Here is a 27,308-nt window from a genome sequence, read left to right as displayed (position 1 = left end):
CGTGAAATGAAGCGCGAAAAAAATAACTTAAACACGAGCCCACACAGTAAAAAAATATTGGCGGCAGAGAGCAAACACAGGCGTGGCCTATTAAGACTTCCATATAGTGGTATTTAAGACTTCGATGCGAAAATCAATGGCTCGAGTAATCCGCCTTCCTGCTCTCCATTCCTTCCGTACGGTCAATGCTGTCAAGCTAGCGCTCTTGCTTGCTCTGACTACATCAAAAAGTGATGTGTTCCTTGCGGTCAGCGAAAAATGGTAAATGCTTTGCCTGCAGGCTTAGTAGTAGTAGTAGTAGTAGTAGTAGTAGTAGTAGTAGTAGTAGTAGTAGTAGTAGTAGTAGTAGTAGAAGACCATTATTCGGCCGTAATTTACAGGCCGAGCATGTCCACCACCCGGGCGACCAGAAGTCGCTGTTCTTCCTCCCCTTCAGCGTCAAGCCAGTCGAGCCAGGTGGTGATGGATAGAGAACGTGGGGGTAGGAACCCGACTGCTGATCAGCCGGGCAATAGAAGAGGCAATGGGCCAGGTCCGCATAGATACAGAGTTGGGACACGAAGGCTTATTACATGACACATTTGCAGTGAGCTTGATTAAACGAACTCTTATTGCTGACGACACGCTGTCGCTTTCTCGTACCTTAAAGACTGAGCTCCATGTACGTGAAAACTCACGCGAACGCGAAGGCGACGGCGGCGAGCGACGAGAGACACCGTCGCGCAAAACATTTTTATCGTGTCGCTTACCTCGTCACTCGGATATGCACCAACAGGAAATTTCGCTCGTCGCCAGGAAGTCCCCCCGCGATTAGCCAATCAATTGCCCGCTCCGGCCATTTCCGGTTCGTCGAAGGAAATGCCTTCACCTCAACAAGCGCGTCGTCTTGGTGATCGCCGGCGTAGAGAAAATATATGCTTTGCTGTAGCTGTGAGGCAGACCCGCAACATTATGAGAACAATCTGCTTGCCGGTTACATTTGGAGCAGGTATACGAACGGGCGCACTGCAGGGATATGTGCGTGTCGAGCAGCGGGTACCGGCTCTCGACCCACTGTGCCGCCGCGCTCCAACAGTGTATACGTGAAGAAACACTCGCGGCGCGTTTTCTGACTTGCATATTGCAATTTGCTCACTTACAAGCAGACTGCGGTGACAGTTTACGGGGGTGTTTTTACTAAGCCAGAGTGTGTAGGCACTCCGTGATGCGACTTCGCCTCCGCAAGCACTCGGGCTTGGTCATCGCCGCTGCCGCTACACCGCCGCCGTAGAGAAAATGCTTCTTTTGAAAACCTTGCTATGAGGTTCACCCTCAAAATTTTAAGAGAGAGAACAGATTGCGGGCGTGTTTACTATAAGCTCGAGTGCGCAAGCATCGAGATCGCTATGCACGTCGCTGGTACATGTCACCTTCGCTATTTCGAGCACATGGAGCGCACGCTTAAACAACTCAGCCACAGAACAAGCGCGGAGCAATACAGCTCCCTTTTTTGTCTTTATATATTCATTAGAACACGTCTAGACGGGGACGAGGCGAAGCTAAAGGCGCGTAGGAACCTCGGTGTTCCCCATACATATGTAGCACAAAAGATCGATGAATACAATTCGGCAAGTGGCACTACACTCGCGAAGCCAATTATAAGAGCATCAGAAAAAAAAGAAATAAACATTTTCTCCCGTGGACTGCTTGCCTAGTTCTCACAGCGTTGCACCTAATGTATGAAACGGAGTATAGCGTAATATCTTCCAGTATGGGAGTTTGCAATCAAATTCTCTTACCCGCGTTGCATTTGGCACTGATATTACGCATACCTTACATCATGTACCAATTAGCCGAGGTGTCGATCGTACTAAGTGTGCTTATAGTTCTGAAGTGACCACTAAAAATACATTGCTTGAGTTTCTGCGTAGTTAGCTTGCTATAAAGATGCTTGGTGCCAGGAATATATGACGGTGGACCTCTGTGTGTATCAGAAGTTACGTAGGGTGAGAAAGTAACACCAACAGCCGGCGCCGTGGAGATTCTAGCATAAGAGGAACATATTATTGCCCTGCTTGTCAAGATTCCAAATATCGGTGACATTCCCAGGAAGCTTGCAGGGAAGTAGCTCCATTTAATACTTGGTGGCAGACGTTTGTCTTCCGTTCCAAATAATAATAATAAACCAAACCAAAATAACACTATTGGCTATAGGTCTTCAGGCAATGACGTACGAAAATATGCCATAAATCGAACGTATCGACACACACCCGCTGCACGTTCTAATCTAAAATCACCATACAGCAAAAACGTCCTCCGAGAGGTTGCTGCCTCAGGGCCAGCGCCGTTCTGCAAGCTTCATCACAAACCTATCGCTAGTGTACGCACGGCCGATAAGGCGCGGCTACTAGAACGCCCCTAAAGGGCGCTCCTGCGATAAGAACGTTGTCCCTTCTCACCGTTCGTGCTTGATGTCCAACAGTCGTCACTTCGCCTTTGGCCAAGCCACATTATCGACCTCCTGCGGCACCAGACGAGCCCTCGAAAGAGAACTTTGCTTTTTTCGAGTTGCCCTCAGCAATGTAGCCTCACTCAGGGGATATTATTAAGGTACAATGTGACAATATCGCCCATAACGAGCAGAGCAGATAGAGACCAGTCATGTACTTGCCGTACGTACAGTCAGTGTCAGCTTGAAGGTGACTGCTTTTGTTCGTTGCGACAAAAACAGAAATAATTTTTATCCTGTTAATACCAGCCCTCATTTTCCCAAAAATAGCGGGTGAATGTTTCAAGGGCACTGGAGACCAATGATATCTAGCTTGCCCGGTCCTCTCGCGCATATAAACTGCTGTTGAGCACTTTGTCAAATTAGGTTAGCCCTAAAGTTGTCAACTCTAAATATGCGCCGACTGTACGTGCTTTCCGCTTTGGTATTTGGCGACGGATACAGAGACATGTGGTCGGTAGGGCTCAGTGCTGAATTTCAAGCCCTTTACATAGGAAACGTTTCTTCAGCACAGCTTACTCAAGGCATCTTTGCAATACAAAGTTTATTTTTTCCCTTTCGGTGCGGGGTTGGCGGTACTGTTACTAATAATTTTCCGCTTACATGGACGAGGTTGTGGAGTGTACAATTATTCACTGTTTACTAATGATGTTGCACGGAGGAAAAGGCGTGCATGTTTTATTGCTCGATCTAGCTTGGTCTTTATCAGCGCTTTGTCCACTCTAATTTATTCGACTGCTTGGTCCACATGTGTGGACATGTTAGTATGTAAATTGTGCTCAATTTTAGCAAGAAACAAGAATGAGCATAAAAACAAGTCTTGCTAAACTGCTTCCGTCTGCTTACTGCCCTTTCATTGTTTTACAGAACGTCGGAATCTGTCATGCTGGACCTTAATCTACCTATAGTCCTCGTCAGGAGCATATCCTCATTATGAATGATCCATTGTAGGTTGGGCTGTTCGACAAATTGTCTGTCTATCGTTCTTCTTTTGACGCCCTAGATTTCGACAAGTGTCGAAGAATGTGGTGATGTGTGTTTCAGCATTTAGTGTTGTTGAGTTTGATTGAAAGCGCTGATTTAGAAACACAGCACTTTGAAGACACTCTTATCACTCAAATCACGCCATTCACTCGGTCCGGATCAAATGAATGTCGCCTAAGGCGGTGCATTTTGAACAGTCCTCCCTGAATGCAGGCTTCAGAAATCCACACATTTTGAAGCTCTTGCAAATAAGCCGCGTATTTTGCCGCAAGTGCAAGCGAATTACTTCAGTGTCCTCTCCATGGCGTTCGAGGTGTCCGCCGCACATAGAGTGAACGGCTTATTAGCACGCTTGCAGGCTGAATGTGCGCGGAACTGCCAAAGTGTGCTCATGACAAACTTAGGTTGCAGCTGCGGGTAAAGGAAAAAAAAAGGTAACACAGGAGAAGATGGGGCTTGTGCATAACTACGCCATCTTACGTTTTCCTTATTGTGAGGTAAGCGACGGTGACTTGCAAACGAGGTTTTTGAGCTTTCGAGCTCACGTGTCGCGTTTCATGAAATTGCTTTCTGCGGACTGCACTGGACTTCCTGCAGAGGTTGCTATGAATATGACGAGAAATTTTAGCCAGAAACGCACTGCCGTTTAAAGAGCACGAAAGGCAACTCCGCCCGATTTGTGATTTTCGAAAAAATCAACCGTTCAGCTCTTTCTGCTTTTGTTGTTGCTCTTTGGGTAGAAAAAGAAGCGACTGCTTTTTCGAAGCAATACACACAGCGATATTCACTATACCTTGTCGATATTTTCGCTAAGTCCCTCGAATTCGATTAAGTTCCGAATTACTGGAAGCGGTCTAAGGTAACACCAGTCCACGAACAGGGCCCCAAAGGTGATGTCGCGAATTAGCAACCGATCTGCTTGATAAGTAGCAGTACCTCACGCTGGAGCTTACTTTAACCAACCATTTGATGAAATTTATCGAGGAAAACGGCAATCTGGATGAAAATCAGCATGGTTTACGGCGAAGATAAACACCAATAATTTCAACTCAGCCGTCGCGGTGGCTTAGCGGTCATGATGCTCGGCTCCTAACCCGAAATGCACGGGTTGAATCCCGGCCGCTGTGGTCGCATTTCGATGGATACAGAACGCTAGAGGCCCGCGTACTTTGAGATGTCAGTGCACGTTAAGAATTCCAGGTGGTTGAAATTATTCGGAGCCCTTCACTACAACATCCGTCATAGCATGAGTCACTTTAGAGCGTTCGTTAAACCCGACGAAATCAAACTAATTTTCATTGAGCTTACATATTGTCACGGACGCCGGTAGAACGTTCTATCCCTGGCAGAACAGTACCTGGCTAGCACACTGGGCAGAGCGCAGCCGGCAGGCCCTACCACCGAGCAGAAGAGGACGAAGTCCGGCGCGCGACAAAGGTCGAAGACAGACCGCACGGAGGCGCCGGTAGAGTGATGTCTAAACTAAGTGCGGCATTGCCCCTCCCCTCTGGAAAGGCATCGACTCGATGCCTGAAAGTGAGGGGGAGCCACGTGTGGGCGTTAACAGAATCCCAGGCACTGAACGTGGTGAGAGTTGTCCTAGCGGGCATGGTATGGCTTGAGTCTTGCGACGTGCACAATTTCGGATGTCGGCGGGCGTCTTGAAGAACGAACACTCCCTTGCGGGCGCACTTCATACGTAACGTCTCTGAGTTTGCGGAGTACCTCGTAGGGGCCGAAGTAACGGCGCAAAAGCTTCTCGGAGCGACCGCGCAGACGGATGGGGCTCCAAACCCACACTTGATCGCCACGCTGGAAAATGACTTCGCGGTGACGAAGGTTATAGCGGTGAGCATCGACTTCTTGCCGCACGCAGGTTCGTTGCCGAGCCAGCCGGCGGGCAGCCTCTGCATGGCGAACGAATGCATCAGCGTCGGGAACGGATGGGCGCGCAATATCGGGCAACAACATTGCGTCCAACATAGTCACGACTTCACGACCGTGTACCAAACGAAATGGCGTGAACCCCGTCGTCTCTTGAAGGGCAGTATTGTAGGCAAACGTGACGTACGGAAGTATTTCGTGCCAGTTCTTATGGTCATCGTCGACGTACATAGAAATCATATCAGCGATAGTCTTATTGAGGCGCTCGGTTAGGCCGTTGGTTTGAGGATGGTAAGCTGTGGTCTTACGATGACTTGTGCCACTGAGCCGCATAACTTCCTGAGTAAGCGTGGACGTGAACGCTGTGCTTCGGTCAGTTAAAACATAAGGGGCGCCATGGCAGAGGACTATGCTGATGATGAAAAAGTCAGCAATTTCAGCAGCAGTGCCGCGGGGAAGGCCTTTCGTCTCACAATACCGGGTGAGGTAGTCAGTGGCAACCACAATATACCGGTTACCCAATGATGACGTGGGAAATGGGCCCAGTAAGTCCATGCCGTCTTGATAGAAAGGATTTCTCGGCGGAGCAATGGGTTGGAGCAAGCCAGCCGGCTTGAAAGGTGGTTTCTTCCGACGTTGACACTCGCGGCAAGTGCGTACATAACGCTTGACAGCCGCAGAAAGCCTGGGCCAGTAATAACGGTGACGAACTCGTGCCATCGTTCGAGAAAATCCGAGGTGGCCGGAAGGAAGCTCGTCGTGGCATGCCTGCAAAACGTCAGTGCGGAGCGCCGTTGGAACCACGAGCAGGTAACCAGAGTCCGTCAGGCCGTAATTTCGTTTGTAGAGGACGCCATCTCGCAAGCAAAACGACGACAAGCCACGCGCGAATAGACGAGGCGGTAACGAGGCGGTACCCTCAAGATAATCGATGAGTGGCCGCAATTCTGTGTCGTCCCTCTGTTGTTGAGCGAGGGCGGACGTGGTCAGAGCACCAATAAATAGAGGGTCATATTCGAGGTCATCAGAGCTGGACGGGATAGGAGCACGGGACAAGCAGTCTGCATCGCTGTGTTTGTTGCCCGACTTGTAGACAACTGTTACATCAAATTCTTGCAAGCGAAGGCTCCAGCGAGCTAGCCAGCCCGAGGGGTCTTTAAGATTCGCGAGCCAACACAGTGAGTGGTGGTCACTCACGACCCGAAACGGGCGACCATACAAGTAGGGCCGGAACTTCGTTATCGCCAACACAACAGCTAGGCACTCCTTTTCAGTGGTTGAGTAATTCGCCTCGGACCGAGAAAGCGTGCGGCTGCCGTAAGCAATCACGCGCTCAACACCATCTTGCCACTGGACGAGGACTGCACCGAGGCCAATGTTGCTGGCATCGGTGTGAAGTTCTGTGCCCGCCTCTTCGTCACAATGGGCAAGAATGGGCGTTGTTTGTATGCGTTTGCGGAGCTTTTCGAAGACGTCCGGCTGTTCCTGTGCCCAGACGAAAGGCTGATCGTCTTTTGTCAGCCGTGTGAGAGGCTCAGCCAGCCTGGAGAAGTCTTGCACGAAGCGTCTGTAATATGCGCAGAGGCCAAGAAACCGGCGCACAGCTCGCTTATCAGTGGGAGTCGGGAACGCAGCTACGGCGGCCGTCTTGTCGGGGTCGGGGCTGACGCCCTCCGGTGTCACAACATGGCCCAAAAACTTCAGCCGTTGGTACGCGAAGTGGCATTTTTCGGGTTTTAGAGATAGACCGGCTGATCGGATTGCCGTCAATACTGCACTCAAGCGTTTGAGATGTTCTTCGTAGGTCGCAGCGAAAATAACCACATCATCAAGATAGACGAGACACGACTGCCATTTGAGGACAACCAGGACAGTGTTCATCATTCTTTGAAAGGTGGCCGGAGCGGTACACAGGCCAAAGGGGAGCACCTTGAACTCGTACAAACCGTCGGGGGTTATGAACGCGGTCTTTTCACGGTCACGTTCATCGACTTCGATCTGCCAGTACCCACTGCGTAGATCAAGAGAGGAAAAGTATCGGGCACGACGCAGGCGATCGAACGAGTCATCAATGCGGGGCAACGGATAAACGTCCTTTTTAGTAATTTTGTTGAGGCGACGATAGTCGACGCAGAATCGGAGAGTGCCATCCTTCTTGGCGACCAGCACAACGGGCGAAGCCCACGGGCTTGTCGACGGCTGGATAACCTCGTCGCGGAGCATTTCCTCAACCTGCCTCCGAATCACCTCCCGTTCTTTCGCAGACACTCAATAGGGGTGGTGTTGTATAGGCCTCTCGCCTTCATCCACTACAATACGGTGTTTAGCGACCGATGTTTGCCGAACTTTAGAAGTGGTCGCAAAGTAGTCACGGAAAGAGTCGAGGATCATGTGGAGGCGGTGTTTCTGATCGGCGGTTAGGTCGGGGTTCACGTCAGTCATAACGGGGGCGTCAGACGTCGATGCATGGATATCGTTGAGGGACAAGGCGCAGTGGGAGACTGAGTCACTAATTTCATCGAAATAGGCTATGGCGGTTGCTTGCGGCAAGTGGCGGTATTCGGCGCTGAAGTTGGTAACAAAAAGATGCGTTTGCAGTCCGCGGAGGGAAGTAACACCCCGCGCAACGCAAACTTGTTGACTCAGCAGCAACGACAGGTTACCTTCCGCAACCCCGTGAGGCGTGCGTGGGTTGGAGCATTCCACCGTAATAAACAAACTGGAGCGTGGTGGTAGCGTGACATTGTCATCACACACGCGAAAAACAGGCCTGTCGGGCTCGCTGCTGTCGGCTATGGCACACTGAGGTGAGAACGTCACGACAAGTTCGCGGAGGTTGATTATCACACCGTGTTTCCGAAGAAAATCAAACCCGAGGATGAGGTCCTTTGAGCAATGAGCCAACACAGCGAAGCAGGCAGTGAAGGTGACACCACGAATCTCCATTCTAGCGGTGCAGACGCCAAGCGGTGTCACCAGATGGCCTCCAGCTGTCCGGATGTGCGTTCCAGGCCAAGGTGTCAGTACTTTCCTCAGGACAAGCGCCAGACCACGACTCATGACGGAGAAATCGGCGCCGGTATCTACGAGAGCAGTCACGCGGCGGCCATCAACGATGACCGGGATTTCAGCCGAAGCTTGGTCACCTTCAGAAAAACGCTGTGTGGGGAGGTCGGACTAGGGGATCGTTCTCGCGGTCGGGTTGGGGCGTCAAGGGGAGGCGTCTCTGTTCGTCGAAAAGTCGTCGGACTTAAGGGTCGTTCAGATTGTCCAATTGAGGCGTCAAGCGAAGGCGTCTCTGGGCGTCGAAAGGTCGTCGCGGCGTGGGGTCGGAGGTCGGGTCGCATGCTAACGTCGGTGAGCGGAGGATGTTCGTCATTATGTCCGGTGACGGCGGCCCTACCTCCGGGGATCGCCGTCCTCAGTTTTCCCGGCGCGGGCTGGAGGACTGCCGGACGTAGGACTGGCGAGCTGGTGAAGAAAACCGTCGAGGCGACGGTGACCTGGACTGACGTTGGGCAGTGGGTGCAGGTGGGACGTTGGCCGCTAGGTACTGATCGATCTCGCGGTGTCGTTCACCATAGCGTGGCAGGGGTGCGTCTGGCGAAAAGCCGCCCAGGCCAATCCGGCTGTACGGGCAGTGACGACAGATGTGGCCTGCTTCGCCGCAGTGGAAGCACAGGGGCCTGTTGTTCGGCGTTCGCCACATGTTAGCCTTCGTGACGGGTGGGCGGTCGTCTGGCAGCGTTGTCGTACACGGGAGTCGGTGGGACGGCGCGGTAAGGGCAGGAGAGTAGAACGCCGGCGGTGGTGGCGCAGGACTTCGCAATGCCTCGCTGTATGTCATCACATAGGGCGCTGGCGGTTGGGGAGGTGGAATCGGCTGCACCGTGCGGCGTATTTCGTCACGGACAGCATCCGAGATGGCGGTGACACTAGGAGGCTGCTCCACAGAGCGAAGCTTCTGCAGCTCTTCGCGAACGATGCTCCTGATGAGCTCTCGGAGGGGGGTGCTCTCATCCCCGGGCCTCGGCATGTGGCACTCCACAGCAGTGATGTTTGATGTACGGCCGTAGCGCGCAAACCGCTGTTGCAGGGCGCGCTCCATGCCTGCTGCTTCCTTTGCAAAATCGGCGACTGTAGTCGGGGGATCGCGCACGAGCCCAGCGAACAATTGCTCCTTCACTCCCCGCATCAAATGGCGCACCTTCTTGGCTTCCGACATCGAAGGATCAGCGCGGTTGAAAAGCCGGGTCATGTCCTCCACGAACATCGCCACGCTCTCGTTTGGCTGCTGCGCTCTCGATTGCAGGGCCAATTCAGCACGCTCCCTCCGTTCGTTGCTGCTGAACGTATCCAGCAACTGCCGCCGGAAGTTTGCCAGGTGTGGATGGCGGACTCGTGGTTTTCGAACCACGTCTTGGCGGCGTCCTGGAGGGCAAAGTAGACGTTCCGAACCTTGCGGTCCTCGTCCCACAGATTAAATTCAGCGACCCTGTCATGCCCGTCCAACCAGTCCTCCACATCCTCAAACTTGTCACCATGAAACGACGCGGGCGTACGAGGCGTATGAAGTAGCAGCGGTGGCGAACTCACAGATTGCTCGAAGGTCTGGCTGTCCACCGTTGAGGTCATCTTGCGGGATGGCGCGGTGAGGGGATTGTACTCGGGGGCTAAGCCTTTCAAGCGGCGGATTGACTTGTGGACAGGTGTCGTGTCCAGGGGGTGTGACGGAGCGCTGGAGGTTCCTGGGACCTCTTCGTACATAGATCGTACCCAGCAGCTGTACCAAAAATGTCACGGACGCCGGTAGAACGTTCTACCCCTGGCAGAACAGTACCTGGCAAACACACTGGGCAGAGCGCAGCCGGCAGGCCCTAGCACCGAGCAGAAGAGGACGAAGTCCGGCGCGCGACGAAGGTCGAAGACAGACCGCACGGGACGCCGGTAGAGTGATGTCTAAACTAAGTGCGGCAATATAATATATGTGAATGTATTGATGGAAAATAACTAGTTATATCATTTTTATCGATTTCCGGAAAGCATTCGAAGTTCGATTCCAGAGAGAGTTGCTTATAAAATTCCCTCTTGTCGTGTGTACAGCGTGTTGTGCTGGTTTTATGGAGCATAATCAAGTAAGGCTATCAAGCGCCAAACACACAATTGATAAAGCCGTGTGTAACACTCATGGTAAATTGCGTAGAGGCACACCTGTAACAAAGGGAGCAAGTTCCTTCTCTATACTCTGTTTCCAGTGCCAAGAAATGAGTTGATCAGGTATGCATTAAGAATAAGTAATTGGGCCCTTTATATTTTTTCTGTATACACGGTGATCTTTTAACTTTTAAAGATATTTATTTTAAAAACTGTGAGAGATGCGTCCCTGCGGCCTGTTGAGTTGTATTTTACACAAATGCGGCCATCACGTACCTCATACGGATCAATATTTAAACGATTAGTTAAGTAATTAAATGAATAAACTTTTTTATTTTAGGGGGTAAGGTTATATTGCTAATTTGATGGCCGTCAATATCGACGGTTAGCTGCGTTTCAAATTTTTTTTAACCGTTAGAGAGAGAGACACTAATGAATAAAGGAGAGGTTTGCCTGGTTGTCGTTGTGAATATGGTTTAGAATATCGACGCAAAAATGCGCAGTTTAAAGCTCGCTGAGCTGGCGTTCCCGCATTGCAGTTTATAAAATTGCGTCTCCCGCACTACTTAAGCATCATATACACGTGCAGTTAGTGTTTTTGATGACGTAGAAAAGTTACTTTGATTTTGGCGGCAATAACATGCGCTGCGACGCCATTATGCAATGAGGTAATGCGAGGAATCCAACTGAGCTAGCTTTGAAATACGTATTTTTGACGTTCGATATTTCGAACCACATTGCCGATTAATAAAATTTAAAAGTACTGCTCATCTTAGATGACAGCATGAATTTGGCAGTAGAACCTTGCTCCCTACAAATCAAAACTAAAAAGTTTAATATTTGAATTAGGATAATTCGCCTGTAATTATCGATTGATATGAGCCATCTAGTCCGCCTTGCAATACGTTCCAGCTCAACAGACGACACCGACGAATCTCTCGCGGCCTTTAAACTGAAAATCTGTACACGTTAAAAAAGATAACCCGACATAGTGACATCAGGCTTTTCCCGCCTGTAGCAATAAAACATTACCTAGATTGCGTATGGAAGTATGTAATTCTAACCATCTGCAGTAACTTTGCAACCATTTAAAAAAATGTCCTTAAGTGTAACGAGTGGAAACAGAAATAATGCTTCAAAAATATTTTGCATATGTATGACATACAAAATTTTCGCCACTATAACAAAGCGTTGCGAGCACGTCAGACTACGGGATCTTAAAACAGAACCTCTCAAACCCTGATTCCTGGTTGAAACCATAGATTAATTAATTAGTTACTGAAAGATAATTTCAGTGCTTTGATTTAAAAGCTTTTTAAAAACGCCCTCGTCTGATATTTGCAATCGTTTGGAATATGTTGCCGAGTCATTTCACATATCGTTTTCTGAATCCTTTGTTGTTGTTGTTGCTTGTTGGTTGCAGCTGTCTCGATCATTACATTGTTTCAAATACCTCCCGTAAATATTTGCAGCACACCTGATACGGAAATGTTTTTTATCTTGGGTGTGATTTTAGTTCATTTAAATAACTTCTGTTCTTGAATCGCGTCAGGAGATTCAGTTGCCTTCTCGTTATGGCTTCTGTGCTTTTTTATCCTGAATGCTATGTACTCAATTGTTTAACGGTCGTTAAAGTTGTATGCATTACCTTATGTGTTGCATTTTTTTTTTGTTTTTATAACTGTAATTCCTTTGCTAGACATACGCGTATACGCTGACAGATTGCAGATTCAGACCGCATAGAAAGAAGTCGTCTCTTCCTGCATCAGTAATATATCACGGGTGGTGTATATTACAACTGCGTGAATAAATAAATAATTGGGTTGATAGGTGAGATATCTTGGTTTAAAATAGACCATTTTTCCCAACTACTCGGCTCAAACCAGTGACGTCAGCACCATCAAATCTCCGTGATCACAGCTGGGATGTGAAGGGCGATGTAGCCTTCCTTCAGGCATCCGCGCAAAAAAATTGTCTTGACGTCACAGCAACGTGTTTGCCTAAGCGGTCGTTGTTGGCAACGCCTGAGTTTTATTTTTTTTTTTTTCAGCTCATAAAACCTCCGTTTAAAATGCAAGTAGCCACTCTGCCATTACAAAGGTGTTCTCTTAATACAGGCTACCTTCAATTTCAGGCTAACTCACTGTCCTCTTAATTAATATGCACGGGTGCCGTCCGATGTAAATGGAAGGCAATATTAAAGAAAAAAATTAATCATATCCCCCCCCCCCAATTCATGCATGCTTGAATACATAAATGCAGTTCAATTGTGAATTTGCGAATCGCATTGTGCGCCAACAAACATGAACCATTACGCTTTAGAGTTAAATTTTTTTTGGCAAAGTCGCCTTCTATTTGCTTTTGACGGCGAGTGTACACTAGTTACTAGTTAAAGAACCCCAGGTGGTCGAAATTTCCGGAGCCCTATACGGCGTCTCTCATAGCCTTAGTCGCTTTGGGACGTTAAACCCCATAAACAAACTAAACAAACAAACTAGTTACGAGCTGCATTTTTTTCTTGAAGGTCAGACAAGTAAGAATATTCATGCGTGCCAGCGGCGCTGGAGTCATCTGTCGCATAAAGCTACTTGTACAGCCGTGAACACAATTTGGAAGCCAGAGTAAACATCAAAAATTGCCTTCCGTAACTGGAACAGGCTTGAGTGCTCAGCAACAACCAGTTAAAGACTCAAAAGCACATTGGTGATTTCAGTTACTCGATCACTGATTACCTCTGCCGCCGCGGTGGCTCAGTGGTTATGGTGCTCGGCTGCTGACCCGAAAGACGCGGGTTCGATCCCGGCCGCGGCGGTTGAATTTCTTTGGAGGAGAAATTCTGGAGGCCCGTGTACTGTGCGATGTAAGTGCACGTTAAAGAACCCCAGGTGGTCGAAATTTCCGGAGCCCTCCACTACGGCGTCTCTCATAGCCTTAGTCGCTTTGGGACGTTAAACACCATAAACCAAACTGATTACCTCTGGGGCCGAAGCTTTCCGGGGAACAAGGAAGCTTTAAACTACAACAGAAAGAGCATCGCGAGTATTAGAAGCAAAATGGTGCAGGTAACTTTATAACACTGAGTGCAGTAGACTACAGAACAAAACAAGGTAACTGTATAGCGGAAGCGAACTGACTTTAGCTGAATACGTAGCAGGCGCGGGGTACTTCCGGAGACCTGCTAATCTGACATCACGGATACCGAATGAACGGACGAAAGCGTAGTAGGCGGTAAGAGATAGTCGTGTGCACGGCAGCTGAAGTTACCGGGCTGAAGCTACCGGGTGATTAGGAGGGGTCCTTGCTATGCAGTGAACGTCACTTGACCGCTAATATTGTTCTATAAATAAATAGATTACTACTACTATTAAATGGGGAACGAATTACGCGCTAATAACCACAGATAACTTGTAGATATTGTGTTATCGACTCTGTATCACACGCAGGCGCGCACCACCATGGCTCGTCCGCTTACCCGCGAGATCGCGGGCATGAAGTGGAGCCACTACTTCCCCGAGGAGTGTGTCCTCTCGGCTCTTGCGTACGAGGCGCGGCCGGACGACGTGTTCATCGTCAGCTACCCGAAGTGCGGCACCACCTGGCTCCAGTACCTCGTCTACAACATCTACAGGTGACTGTGCGGCGACAAAGCAGGCAACAGTGCTCCTGTACTGATAAGTCGCCTATAAACCGCGTTTAAATTCTCTCTCGTCATCTTACGAACGCTATGCTGTCCCTTTCCGTGCAGCGGTGGTGTGCCTCCCAGGGACTACGAGCAGTTTTCGGACAATACCCCTTTCCTGGAGATGCTTGGGGCGACGCGCTGCATCGAGAGAACCAGGCCTGGCGCCATCAAGACACACCTGCCTTTCGACAGGCAGCCGTACAACGCGCAAGCCAGGTACCATATAGCGCCATGTGCCTGTATGACGTCATGTATACATAACGACTGTTTATGTCTTCGAGAATAATGGCGGAAATCCGTGCAACCGTTCCATGTCTCATGTTCTTTATGAGAGGCCCTAGTAGAGGATTTCACGTCGCCCCGTCAATGTAGTGGTGGCGTATAGTGGTCACAAAGTACCGACAGCAGGCAGTCAAGAAGGAATACTGGAAGACATAAGTGAAACTTGAAATTTTTTTATTTATCGATCTTCTGGCCACAAAAAAAAAAACTCGACTACGGCATTACAAGCAGGTGCGCTGGGCTGTCGACGAGGAACAGAATTACTGCTGCTCTCGGCCGCGCTCAGGTTAACGTAGGTGAACTAGCGAGTAAGGAGCCGAAAGCACCTACGGCCGCATCGAACATCGAGGAAGCTGTTGCTCGTCACTAGAATCTTGCCAAAGAAATCTGGTCGCCTCTGCCGTCCTAAAGAGATAAGGTCACGGGCAGGCGGCTTCGAGAATCAGCAAACAAAGGTTACGGAGCTTCGCGCCAATATCTAAAACGAGAAGAGGGGTAAGGTGCCCTAAAGGAAAGGCACTTTCGAACGGCACGTGAGAGATATATCCAAAGGTCTATTGAAAAAAGCGCATTAAAGGTAAAAACTCAACTTTTTAGTCACAATATTAGCGATGATGGGTGTCACGATGCATGGCAGGAATTAGCAAAACAGCTGTTCCTTCATCAAAAGTAAAGAAATTTAAGCCCACAGCCATGTTGCACTTGAGAACGTGGAGGCAATCATAGCTCAAGTCGAGTGATCAAAAATCCTTGAAGTAGAAACGCCTGCTTAAGGTTTGAAATGAGTACATTTTTTATTGCACTCAGTTGTCTTATTTTTTTTTCAAGTTGTATGTCGCGTTCATTTCTTTTTGTTTGTAATACACGAATGTTATATTTAGTATGTAATTATTATGTTCTGATAACTTGCTTTTTGCGTAAAAAGAATCCGTTGTAAACACCCGCAAATGTGCAACCATGGCTGCCTTGAGAACAATAGGCCCCGGGGGGGGGGGGGGGGGGTGCAGCTGCGGTTGGTAGCTTTTTTCCTTGTGTGCCCATTCCCACATATGTGAATGTTGAGCGAGAGAAAAATATTTCATTTCATTTTCATTTAATATATTCGTCTCCAAAAGCGGAAGTAAACTCCAAAGTTACAATAACGGGTATGTATTCCGCTGCACGCTTAATCACGGACTCATCTCATCAGGCGTCAGTCCGTAGGTTACCATACATAGAGCACGCATTTGGAAACCATCAATGCGTGGTTCTTTTTTTTTTACGGCAGGAAAACACTTGACGTAGCGCCGACAGCACGCTTAACACAAAGGCTGGAATGAGCGTCCTGCACTGACATTAGAGTAGATGAGCGCTGGGTCCGAGACCATGCTGCACGTTGCGTTTGCGGCGGTTGGAGGGAGCTGGTGCCCTGGTTCTGCACTAACATTCTCTCAGACCCTGCTGCCGAAGCCCAGAGGCAATAATGTCAGTGGAAGATATGCGCTCAAGCGTTCGCCTTAAGCGCGCTGCTAGCGATACTGTAAAACGTTTAATCATGAGCAAAAGTGTTATGACATGACAAGGGCTGCTCTAGGAGAACGTACTGGCAAGGGCATATTGTAGGAAGTTAATGTAAAAGCATGATTGCGTCCTGTGCCTTTATGGTGTCGATGCGTGTTCTTTTTTTTATTTGAGCTGTTTGCCATTAGGCATAATGAAAAGGGAAACAAAGTTATAAAAAGGAGTGTAAACAAGCATCGCTTAAAAAGCGGCAAAAGTTCGCGATAAAGCGATTATCATGAGTCCACTTGCGATAGTCGCCTGCAGCGCTGTAGCCGGGCAAGTCCACAGCAAGTGTTTTTCGTCACACTGGTCGGGCGCAGCACCACAATGGGGACACTTGTCAGTCACTTCGAAACGTTTGCCACGCTACCCATGACGCACAGAAGGAGTCAAAGCAGCTCCTGCCCGAATCCGGCGCACAGATACCTCCTCCTCCCGAATGAGACTTCGGGGGAGAGGGTACGAACACGGAGGAATTAGAGCGCGTGTTCGCTGACGCAAAGACTGTTTCTCGGAAACATGGGACAGGAGCGGATCTGAGGGAAGAGGGGAAGGTGACGGGATATCGGATGTGTCAAGGTGTGTCATTGCATCCACATGAATATTATACGGATCCTGGGTATGCCCGCGAATGCAATGTATACGCACAGGACAGGGGTATTTTGTGCAAAGTTGGTGAATGGATTGTGTAACTTGGAATGTGCGCCGGACAGCCTTAAGCTGCTTAAGGGCGCCAAGGGAGTCGGTGTAAATGTGAACAATATCGAAAGTGGCAACGAGTGGAAGGGAAGCAATGGCATTGTGTATCCAAGGCAAGGGGGAGCAAGTATCCGCGCTATATGTAGCGCGGGAGTTAAGATGAGGATGGGAGGGACTGTAAACTGCAGTAACTCCCTGCAGTGCTGTGTGTGACGCATCAGTGTATATTATGCACCCTGAAGGAAGATGCGCGGCTGATATCGGCGTCGAAGCAGAGGAGCGATTGTCTGTGAGTTGACAGTATGACCATGGAGGAAGAGTCTGTAAACGATGAAGCTGAAGCGACATCTTGAGTGCTCTGTTTTCCTCACGCTGGTCGATAATTTCACTTGATGTATTAAGTTGAGCGTACTCTTGCAGAATGAGTATAGGTGTGATACGAGGAAGACAAGTTATGGCGCGCATAGCCTCCCGATTGAATGATTCAAGGGAGTCCCACTGTCGGCAGGTGAGGCGATGAAATTGGTCCTGGTACACTATCCGCGGCTGGAGGATGGAGCGCACGAGCTGACGGGCAGTATCAAAACGCGCTCCGCCAGAGCGCATAGCTATGCGTCGAATCAGATCGAGAGTAGCGTGAGCCGATTTACGGGTCACGTTTAGCCACGGAGTCCCAGTCCCAGATGTATGAAGTAGAAGACCTAGAACACGCACACTTTCTACTTTAAAAATTTGAGAATTACCTACCGTGAAGGTAAAAGGGGCTGCTTTCCGTAAACCCCCAAAACATTGCATGTTACACGAAGAACCAAGAAACGATGTGCGCAGATCTCTTATCTGTACGGTGCAAATCTAGAGCATTGTAAATGGGCTCTGCTTTTCCGCTCTTGCCAGAGCTCGTAGTACTGCGTGTACAGGCCGGTTCTCCGTCGCAGGTACCTCTACATCACGCGCAACCCGTTCGACTGCTGCGTCTCCTACTACTACCACAACAAGCATATGCCCGCCTACTGCTTCGGCGACGGCACATTCGACGACTTCTTCGAGCTGTTCGTGACGGGCGACATGGAGTACGGGGACTACTTCGACCACTTGCTCTCGTGGTACCCGCACCGAACGGACCCCAACGTGCTGTTCCTCACTTACGAGGAGCTGAAGAGGGACACTGCGGCCGCGGTGGCCAAGATCGCCGCCTTCCTGGGTGACGAGTACAAAGACAGGCTGCACCGGGAGCCGGGGCTGGTCGGCCGCATCCTGGAGGTTGCGGCCATGGGCAACATGAGAAAGATCTTCAACTTCAAAGACGAGGTACTTCATGCATAGCTCTATACTGTAGCGACTATACTATACCATACTATAGTACTATTGCGACAACGGGACAAACAGAAATGGAAAAGAACAAAACTTATAGTCTGCCTTCCTTTCTTCTCGTATGCCTAGCGTTATCGTGCTGTTCGCATATGTTCACAGGACAAAGTAATGTTGATCTGCATCGTTAGATTACTGCATTCTAATGACAAGCAAGATAATTTCACTGAATAAGAAGGATTAATTATTGAAGGCAATAAACGAAAGACAGCTATTGTTATATAAGCCGTTTATGCAACAAACGGTGGTTATGTCAATATACAAAGCATTACCTTCACGTCCCCGTAGTTTGTGTGTGTATAATTCAGCACCCGATCGCAAAACATAACGCATTTATTCGACCTGTCGACCGGGAACTATTGTCTAATCTTTTTCAATACCTGTCTAAGATTTTTTTCGGTCATTATACTTCATCGAAGGAGAACGCACAGCGCCAGGGGTATTATTGCGGGGAAAATTGTTTTGTAAAATCTATTTACAGGGTTGCGGCACACCACATCCGCAAGTAAACCATTCCAATCTTCAGTGGTTCGAACAAAGATAATTTTTCAGAAGTCCTTGAGGCGTAAGGTCGCACTTTGCATCTGTGGTGTTTTCGCGAAGAGAGGTAGTGCGGCGATTGCAGATATGAAGACGCAAACATTCCCGTTTGACTGCGGTGGATACAGTAAAAAGCTTCAGCAGCATACATTTTTCCGACTTCCACAAAAGGATACCCAGCCAGATTCTCTCCTTAACACAGTGGCATCAGACAGCCGTCGTGCCTCCCCAGGACAAACCTGACAGCAAAACACTGAATTCCCTCAAGTGCACCCATATGAACCCGGTGAACCGGATCCCACACAGGGCACGCATACTTAATTATAGTTTAGATTACGTTTCAAGACCTGAGATATCGCCCAGTACTACTACTACTACTAAAAATAATGACAATAAAATTAATTATCTTTTATTTGCATCAGAATGACGGAGGAGGCTTGGTTGGTTTATTGGTTTATTGGGGTTTAAGGTCCCAAAGCGGCTCAGGCTATGAGGGACGCCGTAGTGAAGGGTTCCGGAAGTTTCGACCACCTGTGGCTCTTTAACGTGCACTGACATCGCACAGTACACGGGCCTCTAGAATTTCGCCTTCATCGAAATTCAGCCGCCGCGGCCGGGATGAAGGAGGCTTGAGTAGAAGCTTCTCGAGGAACGGCACCTTGACAAAGGCCCTGGCCCCCTCTACAAGGCGGCAGCAGAACGAACGGAAAACACACGCAGACAATTGTTTGTTGCCTATGGTACTTGAAACGCACACACATCGTAATATTTACACAAAAAGACAAAAGGCAAAACTCCTTGTCAAGAATACCATCAAGGTGAACTCAAACATACAGGCCACCACCAGCGCCACCTAGATAATCTAATAGGTGTTGGCTAGCCAGTGAACGGTTGTTTACAATGCGCCCCCTGTAATCCTGTGATACCAGTGGGCTAAAATAGACACTGTTGGGTGGGGATCATGGTAAAGAAGTCGATGTCACTTTTTCAGCTCAGGGAGGCGTGATAAAGTTATGAGTTATTTCTCTCAAAATTCGTTTCCCCACAAACTCCAGCCGGCCGCTTCAAGCATACAGCCTCGTTAGCCATAGTGTTCCGTTCTTCTTTTCTTTCTCCCCGTGCCTCTTGCAGAAGAATGTGACAACTGGCGAAGTTCCCGTGCCCTCAGCGACCAAGGAGCTGAGCGTGGAAGAGCTTGTCGAGGCGCCGATGACCGGCGACTTCGTGCGAAAGGGCGCCGTGGGCGACTGGAGGGCACACATGTCCCCCGCACAGGTGCAGAGGCTCCTCGAGCGAATAAGGGTCAAGACCGCCGGCAGCGACATTATGGACCTGTGGAAGGACACCGACATCCCCCGGTGATCAGGGCAACAACCGGTGTTATGATAAAAGAAAATTATTTTGATGTCATCCCGCGGCCTGGTTGTTTCTGCTGATTGGTTTTGTTTGTGCGTGTGTGGGCGGGGGGAGGTAATGCAGCGATGGGCAGCGGACCGGGGTTCAAATCGCGGTGCCGAGCAATTCTCTGCCAGAAAAAAAAACGCGTGTTCATGGCATTGCATAACCAGGCCTGGGTTGCGGTCTGGTATCGGTGACCAGAACAGACAACGCACTCCCTCACAAGCACAGAATTCGGCCACCCTGGAGAAGTACTTGGCCACAACCTCCTATATGAATGCACCAATTAAATTTCACTCATCACTTCCCAGCGACTGCGAAGCAACTGACCAATGTGGCGGTCAGACCTGTGACGCCGCGGAGGGTGGCAAGTACCCCTGGCTCCAGACAGGCCGCAATCGGAAATTGTATCTGGTAGCGTTTAACGCTACACCTTCATCCAGTGTGGCTAGTCTAACAGTGCTGCTCGAGAGATTAGCGAGTATTAAATGTGATGGCATAGGGCTTAGTGAGGTTAGGAAGACAGATGAGGCGTATAGAGTGCTAAAGGGCGGGCACGTACTATGCTATCGTGGATTAGTGCACAGACAAGAACTAGCTGTAAGTTTCCTGATCAATCGGAATATAGCTGGAAACAGAGGAATTCTATAGTATTAACGGCGGTATGGCAGTTAACTTGATTAAGCTTAATAACAGATACAGACTGAAAATGGTACAGGTCTACGCGCCTATCAGCACAGATGGCCAGATCGTCGAAATCTTATATGAAGATATATAATCGGCAGAGCAAAGTAAAAGCAGTCTAATGTACTTATGGACGCCTTCAATGCCAAGGTAGGCAAGAAACAGGCGGGAGACCAAGCAGTGACTATAGCAAATGCTCTAGGAATAGCAAGGTGGCGTTTGGTAGAGTTCGCGGAGAGGAATAATTTGCGAATCATGAATACCTCCTCCATGAAAGGAGAGACAGGTAGTGGACGTGGAACAACACGTCTACGCGGTTTCATTAGCACATTCACCCGAATTTGCCACAAGTACAATTGGTGGCCACATTGCGACGATATGCGCCATCCTGTTGCGACTGCCAGCGCAGAAAAACACCCCCTATATAGCGTGCCGTTTTTCTCCACTCTGTCGATCCGCCGAGCGGGGTGTTTCAACAAGTCGGTTATGGATTTCTTAGAGCCGCTTCCTACGTCATCTCTGGGACACACGTTGATTGTGTTTGCCACCGATTACTTATCGGGTTATTGCGAAACGAAGGCCCTCCAACGAGATATGTATCATAAATAGTTTTCCATTGTATACTTTTCGCATATTTTGATATTATATATCGTGTATATTGTACTGCATATTATATATCTTCATGCGATGCTTTTTGCACTGTTTTGTAAACAGTCCCTGTAAAGGGTGGGTAGGCCTCCGTCAGGTGTCGATAAACATTTTGCCTGCTCTCCCTCGCTTTTGTTATGCAAACCGAAATAAAGATGTTAAAAAAAATTAGTTCAGTCTTTTGTCTACAACATCGCCATTCGCCAGGGCACTCTAGCCGCGTTATCACGTTACCGTAGAACCACTATCAAGATGCCAATGATTCGCGCCCGTGCGCCTCAGAAAACCGGTCGCGCCATCTCGCGACAGCCGGCGGCGCGGCGGCGTGTCACTGGAAGGCGCTGAAAAATAAATAAAAATCAACACCTTCTCTCCCATAAAAGTTACACGTCAGCTATCTTGCTTAAGTTTTTAATGCTCCTTTAAGCTCCTTTCAAAAAGTTTTATTACTGTGGCTTAAGTATTGTGTTTACCGGGGTAAATGCGATATTATATGATCGGATGGAGCCTATGAGGAGGTTGAGAAAAATACCCCAGTTGGCCTTACTTTATCACACAACACTGCCCAAATTAACAATATATCGGCGAGCGCTGGAGTTTTCGGTAGTGTAGCGTCTTATCTTTAAAGAAATAAACAGTACTTTACATTTCATTGGGGCACAAGTTTGCCTAGGCCGTCTTTATATTCATCATGCATCCTCACCATAGGTGAGAATCACGTGGCGACCTCTGTCTTTGTATTTGGCTAGGCGCACGTCTATTCTTTGGTTCGCAGCTTAGAGGAGGTTGAGTGATGCCGCACAAATGCGCGCGTTTATCAAAAGTGCCCCCATCGCAGTTGGGCTAACAACCATGGACTGCTAAAAGAAAGCGCACCCTCTGTGGGGTGCATAGAGGAAACTTGTGCTTGAGAGGTACATTTATTTTTACAAACGCAAACTGTGACAGCATGGGCATAAGATATAGTGGAATTCTATGCGCATTACCAAAACTAAGCAATGGAACTGAAAGGTATTTGTGTTCAAATACTCATATGCGTACTCCCCGGACGCTCATACTTAGAGCTCACTCAACGATGCTTCTGTATGGTTTTGCAACATGCATTGCAGATATTAAAATCCTGCATTAATCTCTACCATTTCACGCGCATGTTATTAGCCTCAATAGCAGTCAGCTCATTGAAAGTTCTGGCGACGCGGTGAAAGTACAGTAGAATGCAATAGAATCTCGATGTTCGATTCCCTGGGGAAGGTTTCTAAACCTTTCCAATCATGTAGGTCGGCTTGAAAGAAGACCAGGAGGCCTGCATCTGGAACATGAAAGCAGAGCATATGTACATTTACATAGAGATAAATTGGAAGAAGCACATATTAATTAACAAAAAGAACAAACTTTGCGCTTTACTCACAGATCTAACTGGTTAGAGCCTAAGTAGAACCGCGATACGTGCTACGCATGAGGCCCCAGCTAATAATGGAATCAGAGTCTTTGATTCGTTCAGATGCGTTTTTCAATCTTTAATTAACAAAAAAAAATAGGGGCGGTCATTTTCAGTGGCCCGCCCCAAGCATCGATTCTCCAACAAGAAATGTCACGCGAGGTGCTAACTACCCGTGGGTTGGGCTCAGCCTCGAAGCCAGGGTCCCATTAACAACACAAACTAAATCAAAAACAAACACGAAATCAATCTCTCTGGTAGGGGTATCCGCACCCTGTCTCGTCGAGGGCTTTCTTCCCACTTGCCTCCTGCATGTCGCTTCCCCCCGTCCCCCATTTCACGCTCGAGTTGCTGGTAAAATCCCTCACACTAACGCCCTCCTACCAGTCATCCATACTTGTCGTCCGTCAACAACAAAAGAGAAGGCGGAAGAGCCACGAAGAAGCTATAGCAAAGGCGACGGGCTGCTCGGTGATCAAGATAAGGAACCACGTTGCTACCCACGCATTTTGTAACTATGCCAGATACACGCTCTGCCTCCGCGAACAAGATAAGCAGTGGTCCTATTTTCCACGGAATGGGCCACTATGCCAAAGAGATGCCGTAAGTGCTTTGAGGCACTCATTGCGGCCATCCTTCAAAGACCTTATTAGAAGTTTCAAGAATGCCAGAGACGTATAAATGGAGCCGTATACCGGTCGCCGAGGCGCGATAAAGGGACGAACAGTCAAACGTGGCAGAGCTGTGCGCAGCAGGCTGAAGCGAGCCTGTCCGGATCACTCACTCAGAAAAAAATAATAATAAAAGTTTGGACCTCTAATCCGCGGTACGCCTAGATTCCCTATGTCTTGCACTGCAAGAATGCATGCATAGTGGCCGTCTTGTTCTCGCGTATACGCAGTGACTGTTGTAACACGTGGTTAAAACTAAATAAACCTTTACGCACATGTATAATTATGTGAGTAGTAAGCGCTCACATGAGAGCAATGGCGACCCAGGGTATTCGTCCTGTCTCCTTTCTCGGCTGTTCTCGCCGTCTCGTCGCGAACAGTTCAAACCCAAGCAACCACTGATATCCTTCGGACGGCCGACAGAGGTCTGTTTCGGATGTTCTGTACGTCCGCTGAACATCCGCAAACAGCCGGTAGACGTCCGTCGGCCGTCCGAAAGGTGGCCAAAGGTATACGGTTCGCCCGCCGACGGACGTCCAGTTGAGTACGTCCATTGGCGGATCTTTCTCGAATATTCGCATATATGGTGCATGCGTGCTTTTTTCACTCCGCGCGATGCAATAAAACCAAAAACAATTTGATGCATAGCACGCATATTTTATTGTGGTTGATGATGGGGTCAAACCCTCCAACTGATGCAAATAAAACAGTATACATACACAAAGACGCGAATTTTCTGTGAAATAAAAAACATCCATACTCATGGCCTGCGAAAATGCTCGGCTTTACATCCTTCGGACGTACAGTGGTGAGCAGCCTTGTCTAGAGCGCTCAGGCGGTGCACTTCCTTGCAAACAAATCCAGATTTTCTGGCAGCCTCTAGGGTCCAGCTGCAACGCTTGCACGGAAGTAGCGCCAGATAGCCTCGTGAACAAAGCAGGCACGAGAACATTGCCCTGTAATGAGGGGCTGCTCTCTAATTTCGGTTTTTGTTACCAAGTGCGCACTGCTCAAGCGCTCTAGACAAGGCTGCTCACCACTGTACACCTCGTCTCTCATGCGGATATACAAAAGTGGACACTGTCCGCACGTCCCGCGGCTGTACGAATACGGATATCCGAAATTGGATTGTGTTCGTACGTCCGATGGACGTCCGATCTCGGCAAAGGACGTTCGGATCTAGCTCGTACGTCCGACTGATATCTGTGGTTGCTTGGGAACCAAATTCAAATTCAAATTTATTTCAACATCACTACGTACGTTGCAATACTGCGGGTGCAGGCAAAAAGGCCCTCAGGAGGCTTGACGACACCTACACCCTACACACAAACACTTGGCAGAAAGAGCTATGATGATCACTATGTTAGGAATGGGCACAAAACAAAAGGAAAAATTCGGAAGAACAAGAAAGAAACAAAAGAGAAAACGAATGACGTGCAATCATTCAGAGTGAGGAGATACATTCCGAGTGAAGAGTAGTTGCCAAACATTATTTTAAAATTTGACGCCCGTAATTTTTTCTGGTGCGAGGAACTGCCCAGCGGTCAGTGCTACGCGTAGCAAGATCTTCGAGGTATGTGTCATTTTCATTGCATTTTGGTACTTCCTGTCATTGCTGAGAGAAAGCCCATAAAATATTCTCTCAGACACTCCGCTGGTTTGCAAGCAATTAAAATTTATTCAGCGATGCCATATCGCGGTAAGTGGTGTTCTACATTAGATTTGTGTGCGTTCCTTCTTGATTCTGACAGAATTAATCTAAAAGGACCATCGTGTGTCGCGACGGCGAAATGGAATAACATGCTTTAGGCAGCAGTGGGACCGTTAACGTCATCTCGCGACGGCTGGCGAAACAATGGAGGCTGCGGCGATAGTGTGCTCGTTGCTCCAAAGAACGTGCGATGGCGCTACGGGTACCACTGCTGCGAAAGCTTGTCATTTGGCTCGCCGTCGCCGAAGACCACACAACATCGCACGGCGAAACCAGTCAGGCGCATAGAAAGAACGAAGGCACAGGCGATGGCACGCACTCATACCTTTAATGCACGTGAGGAGGCAATCAAAGACAAAGAATCTTAAGAACAACCGCGGGCACAGGAAACGCGAACGAGCAGGGACCCGTGCGCAGAGCGCCCCAAACGCGAGCTCCAACGTTACAAGGAGCTCTCATGAGAAACAAAAATCACTCTGCGTTTTGCAAAAATACAACTAGCCAATTCTTCGTTGAAATTTCTATTTAAACACCCAATAGTAAAAACACCTGTTATCTCACCTTCATGTCAGAGCAAACAAAATAATTGCGTATGTCACACTGCTCACAGCGCACGGTGGGCCTGGTCGGCGCATTCCGTCGTTTGTCGTACCCTTGATGTGCGATGCAGGAGCAGAGTTCTTCCTTGCGATAACTGTAGAGGAAACATCTGCGCCGGTGAATCTCGACGTCGCTTCTAGGGCCTCAGGCTTAGTGAGCCAGATGGGAAAGAAGCGCGGAAGACCAATTCAACGCCGCAGAACCTCTTTTCAGCAGCGAGCGTAGCCGCAGCACCGAGTCAGAAAACTACCCAGAGCGGCAGCAGGAGCGCCGATCGCTGACCCTATGCCTAAGAAACTATGTGTCGCACCGTCGTCTGACTTGACGGTGATGCAACATTTAGCTCACTGCAGGCTGCGGGGTGCTGGGACTCCCATACTCGTGCCGCTCTTGCCCTACCGCCCTCCGCCACGTCAGTGCATGCGCAACAGCCCAGATGTTTTTAACCCGCGGTTTCGTCCGCGTCTCCTTCTCTGGCGTAAATCACTTATTTTGCATCGAAATACTCTGTAGCCTATTTTTTTTTACCCTATCTCTCAAATTTTCAACTTTTTTTTTGCGCTATTTGTCAAAGTAGATATAAATAATTAGTAGCAAACCGATGGCCGACCTTGAACGATGGTCGAGTGGTTAGAGACGCTGGCTACAGATTAAGAGGACGCGAGTTCGAATCCCAAGTTGATTTCTTCAGCTTTTCTTATTTAACTGAAAATATTATTAAATTCTCTCCTGCACGATTATCCGGGTTGTTGCCGGTCACTCTCTATTTTCGAAACCTGACAGTAATCAAAAAAAAAAACGAGTGTGCGATGGAGGAATATCGAATAGGTACAGGCTACGGAATAGGGCGCATATCGAACTCAACGTCCAAGACTCCTCGCGCTGTATATCCACCGCTAATTTCGACTACTATAAAAAAGTATCGACCGTTTGTAGCAGCCTCTGGCGGCAAACCTTAGCGCAGGACATGGCGCGAAACATAGGAAGCAATGAAAATGACTGCGAAATCCTCACAGGCCCTCCTCCGCCCGCACATATCCCTCTTGGGCGGTAATTTACGGCAAACTAGAAGGGCTCTCGAAGCGTTACACTCCGCTTCATGTCCAGAAGAAAATTGTTAATTGTTTGCTAAAAATCAAGCTGCCGGATTTCACGGAAAATATTACTATACAAAAAGGGTGAGCCGTTCTTACGAGCCACACGCGTAACACGTACCTCATCCCGGAATACAATCGTCTTGTCGTCCTCTCATTGTGAACGTTACGATATTCGCGTTTGGTGGGAATCTCTTTGGACCATAAAACAATAAACAAAACGGAAGCGTGCGAGAAGGTGCGACGGAGGCAGGAAGAACATCAGCGCAGAGAATTCCACAATACAAATTGAGCCCAAGAGATTCTTGCGCTGAAGTTTAAACGAAAATATTACTATACAAAAAGGGTGAGCCGTTCTTACGAGCCACACGCGTAACAAGTACCTCATCCCGGAATACAGTCGTCTTGTCGTTCTCACATTGTGAACGTTACGATATTCGC

At 48.7% G+C, this 27,308-nt stretch overlaps 2 protein-coding genes across 5 annotated transcripts in view; one reads left to right on the top strand and one right to left on the bottom strand.

The window, feature by feature from the left end:
- The window catches only part of LOC149333438 (sulfotransferase ssu-1-like), a 29,794-nt gene extending 9,761 nt beyond the window's left edge, over positions 1-20,033 (top strand). The window contains exons 1-6 of one of the 3 annotated variants that reach the window (XM_089558678.1): positions 2,463-2,522; positions 3,356-3,435; positions 13,954-14,138; positions 14,256-14,408; positions 17,651-18,023; positions 19,755-20,033. In XM_089558678.1, coding sequence (XP_089414804.1) covers positions 13,966-14,138; positions 14,256-14,408; positions 17,651-18,023; positions 19,755-19,985 — 930 coding nt within the window. In that variant the 5' untranslated portion in view covers positions 2,463-2,522; positions 3,356-3,435; positions 13,954-13,965 and the 3' untranslated portion in view covers positions 19,986-20,033. Of the gene's footprint in view, positions 1-2,440; positions 2,524-3,355; positions 3,436-13,953; positions 14,139-14,255; positions 14,409-17,650; positions 18,024-19,754 lie in introns of those variants that run through there. The other 2 variants (XM_089558676.1, XM_089558677.1) reach the window with 2 other exon arrangements.
- LOC149333437 (uncharacterized) lies at positions 353-26,282 on the bottom strand. 2 transcript variants are annotated; one of them, XM_089558679.1, is made up of 3 exons: positions 25,735-26,275; positions 22,615-22,662; positions 353-19,955 (listed from the first exon to the last, which is right to left on the bottom strand). In XM_089558679.1, exon 3 carries the CDS (start codon positions 9,627-9,629, stop codon positions 8,778-8,780), a length of 852 nt encoding a protein of 283 aa, XP_089414805.1. In that variant the 5' UTR covers positions 9,630-19,955; positions 22,615-22,662; positions 25,735-26,275; the 3' UTR covers positions 353-8,777. The 2 variants fall into 2 exon arrangements, 1 of the variants encoding a protein (XP_089414805.1); XR_016285309.1 differs by lacking the exon at positions 353-19,955 and having other exon boundaries at positions 20,363-22,662; positions 25,782-26,282.
- Positions 26,283-27,308: the final 1,026 nt, after the last annotated feature.

This window comes from Amblyomma mixtum, chromosome 8 (genome assembly GCF_055824585.1).
Source record: "Amblyomma mixtum isolate Tamu chromosome 8, ASM5582458v1, whole genome shotgun sequence".
Classification (NCBI taxonomy): domain Eukaryota; kingdom Metazoa; phylum Arthropoda; class Arachnida; order Ixodida; family Ixodidae; genus Amblyomma; species Amblyomma mixtum.
The sequence above is the reverse complement of the archived record's forward strand: the minus strand, read 5'-3'. Positions and strand labels throughout refer to the sequence as shown.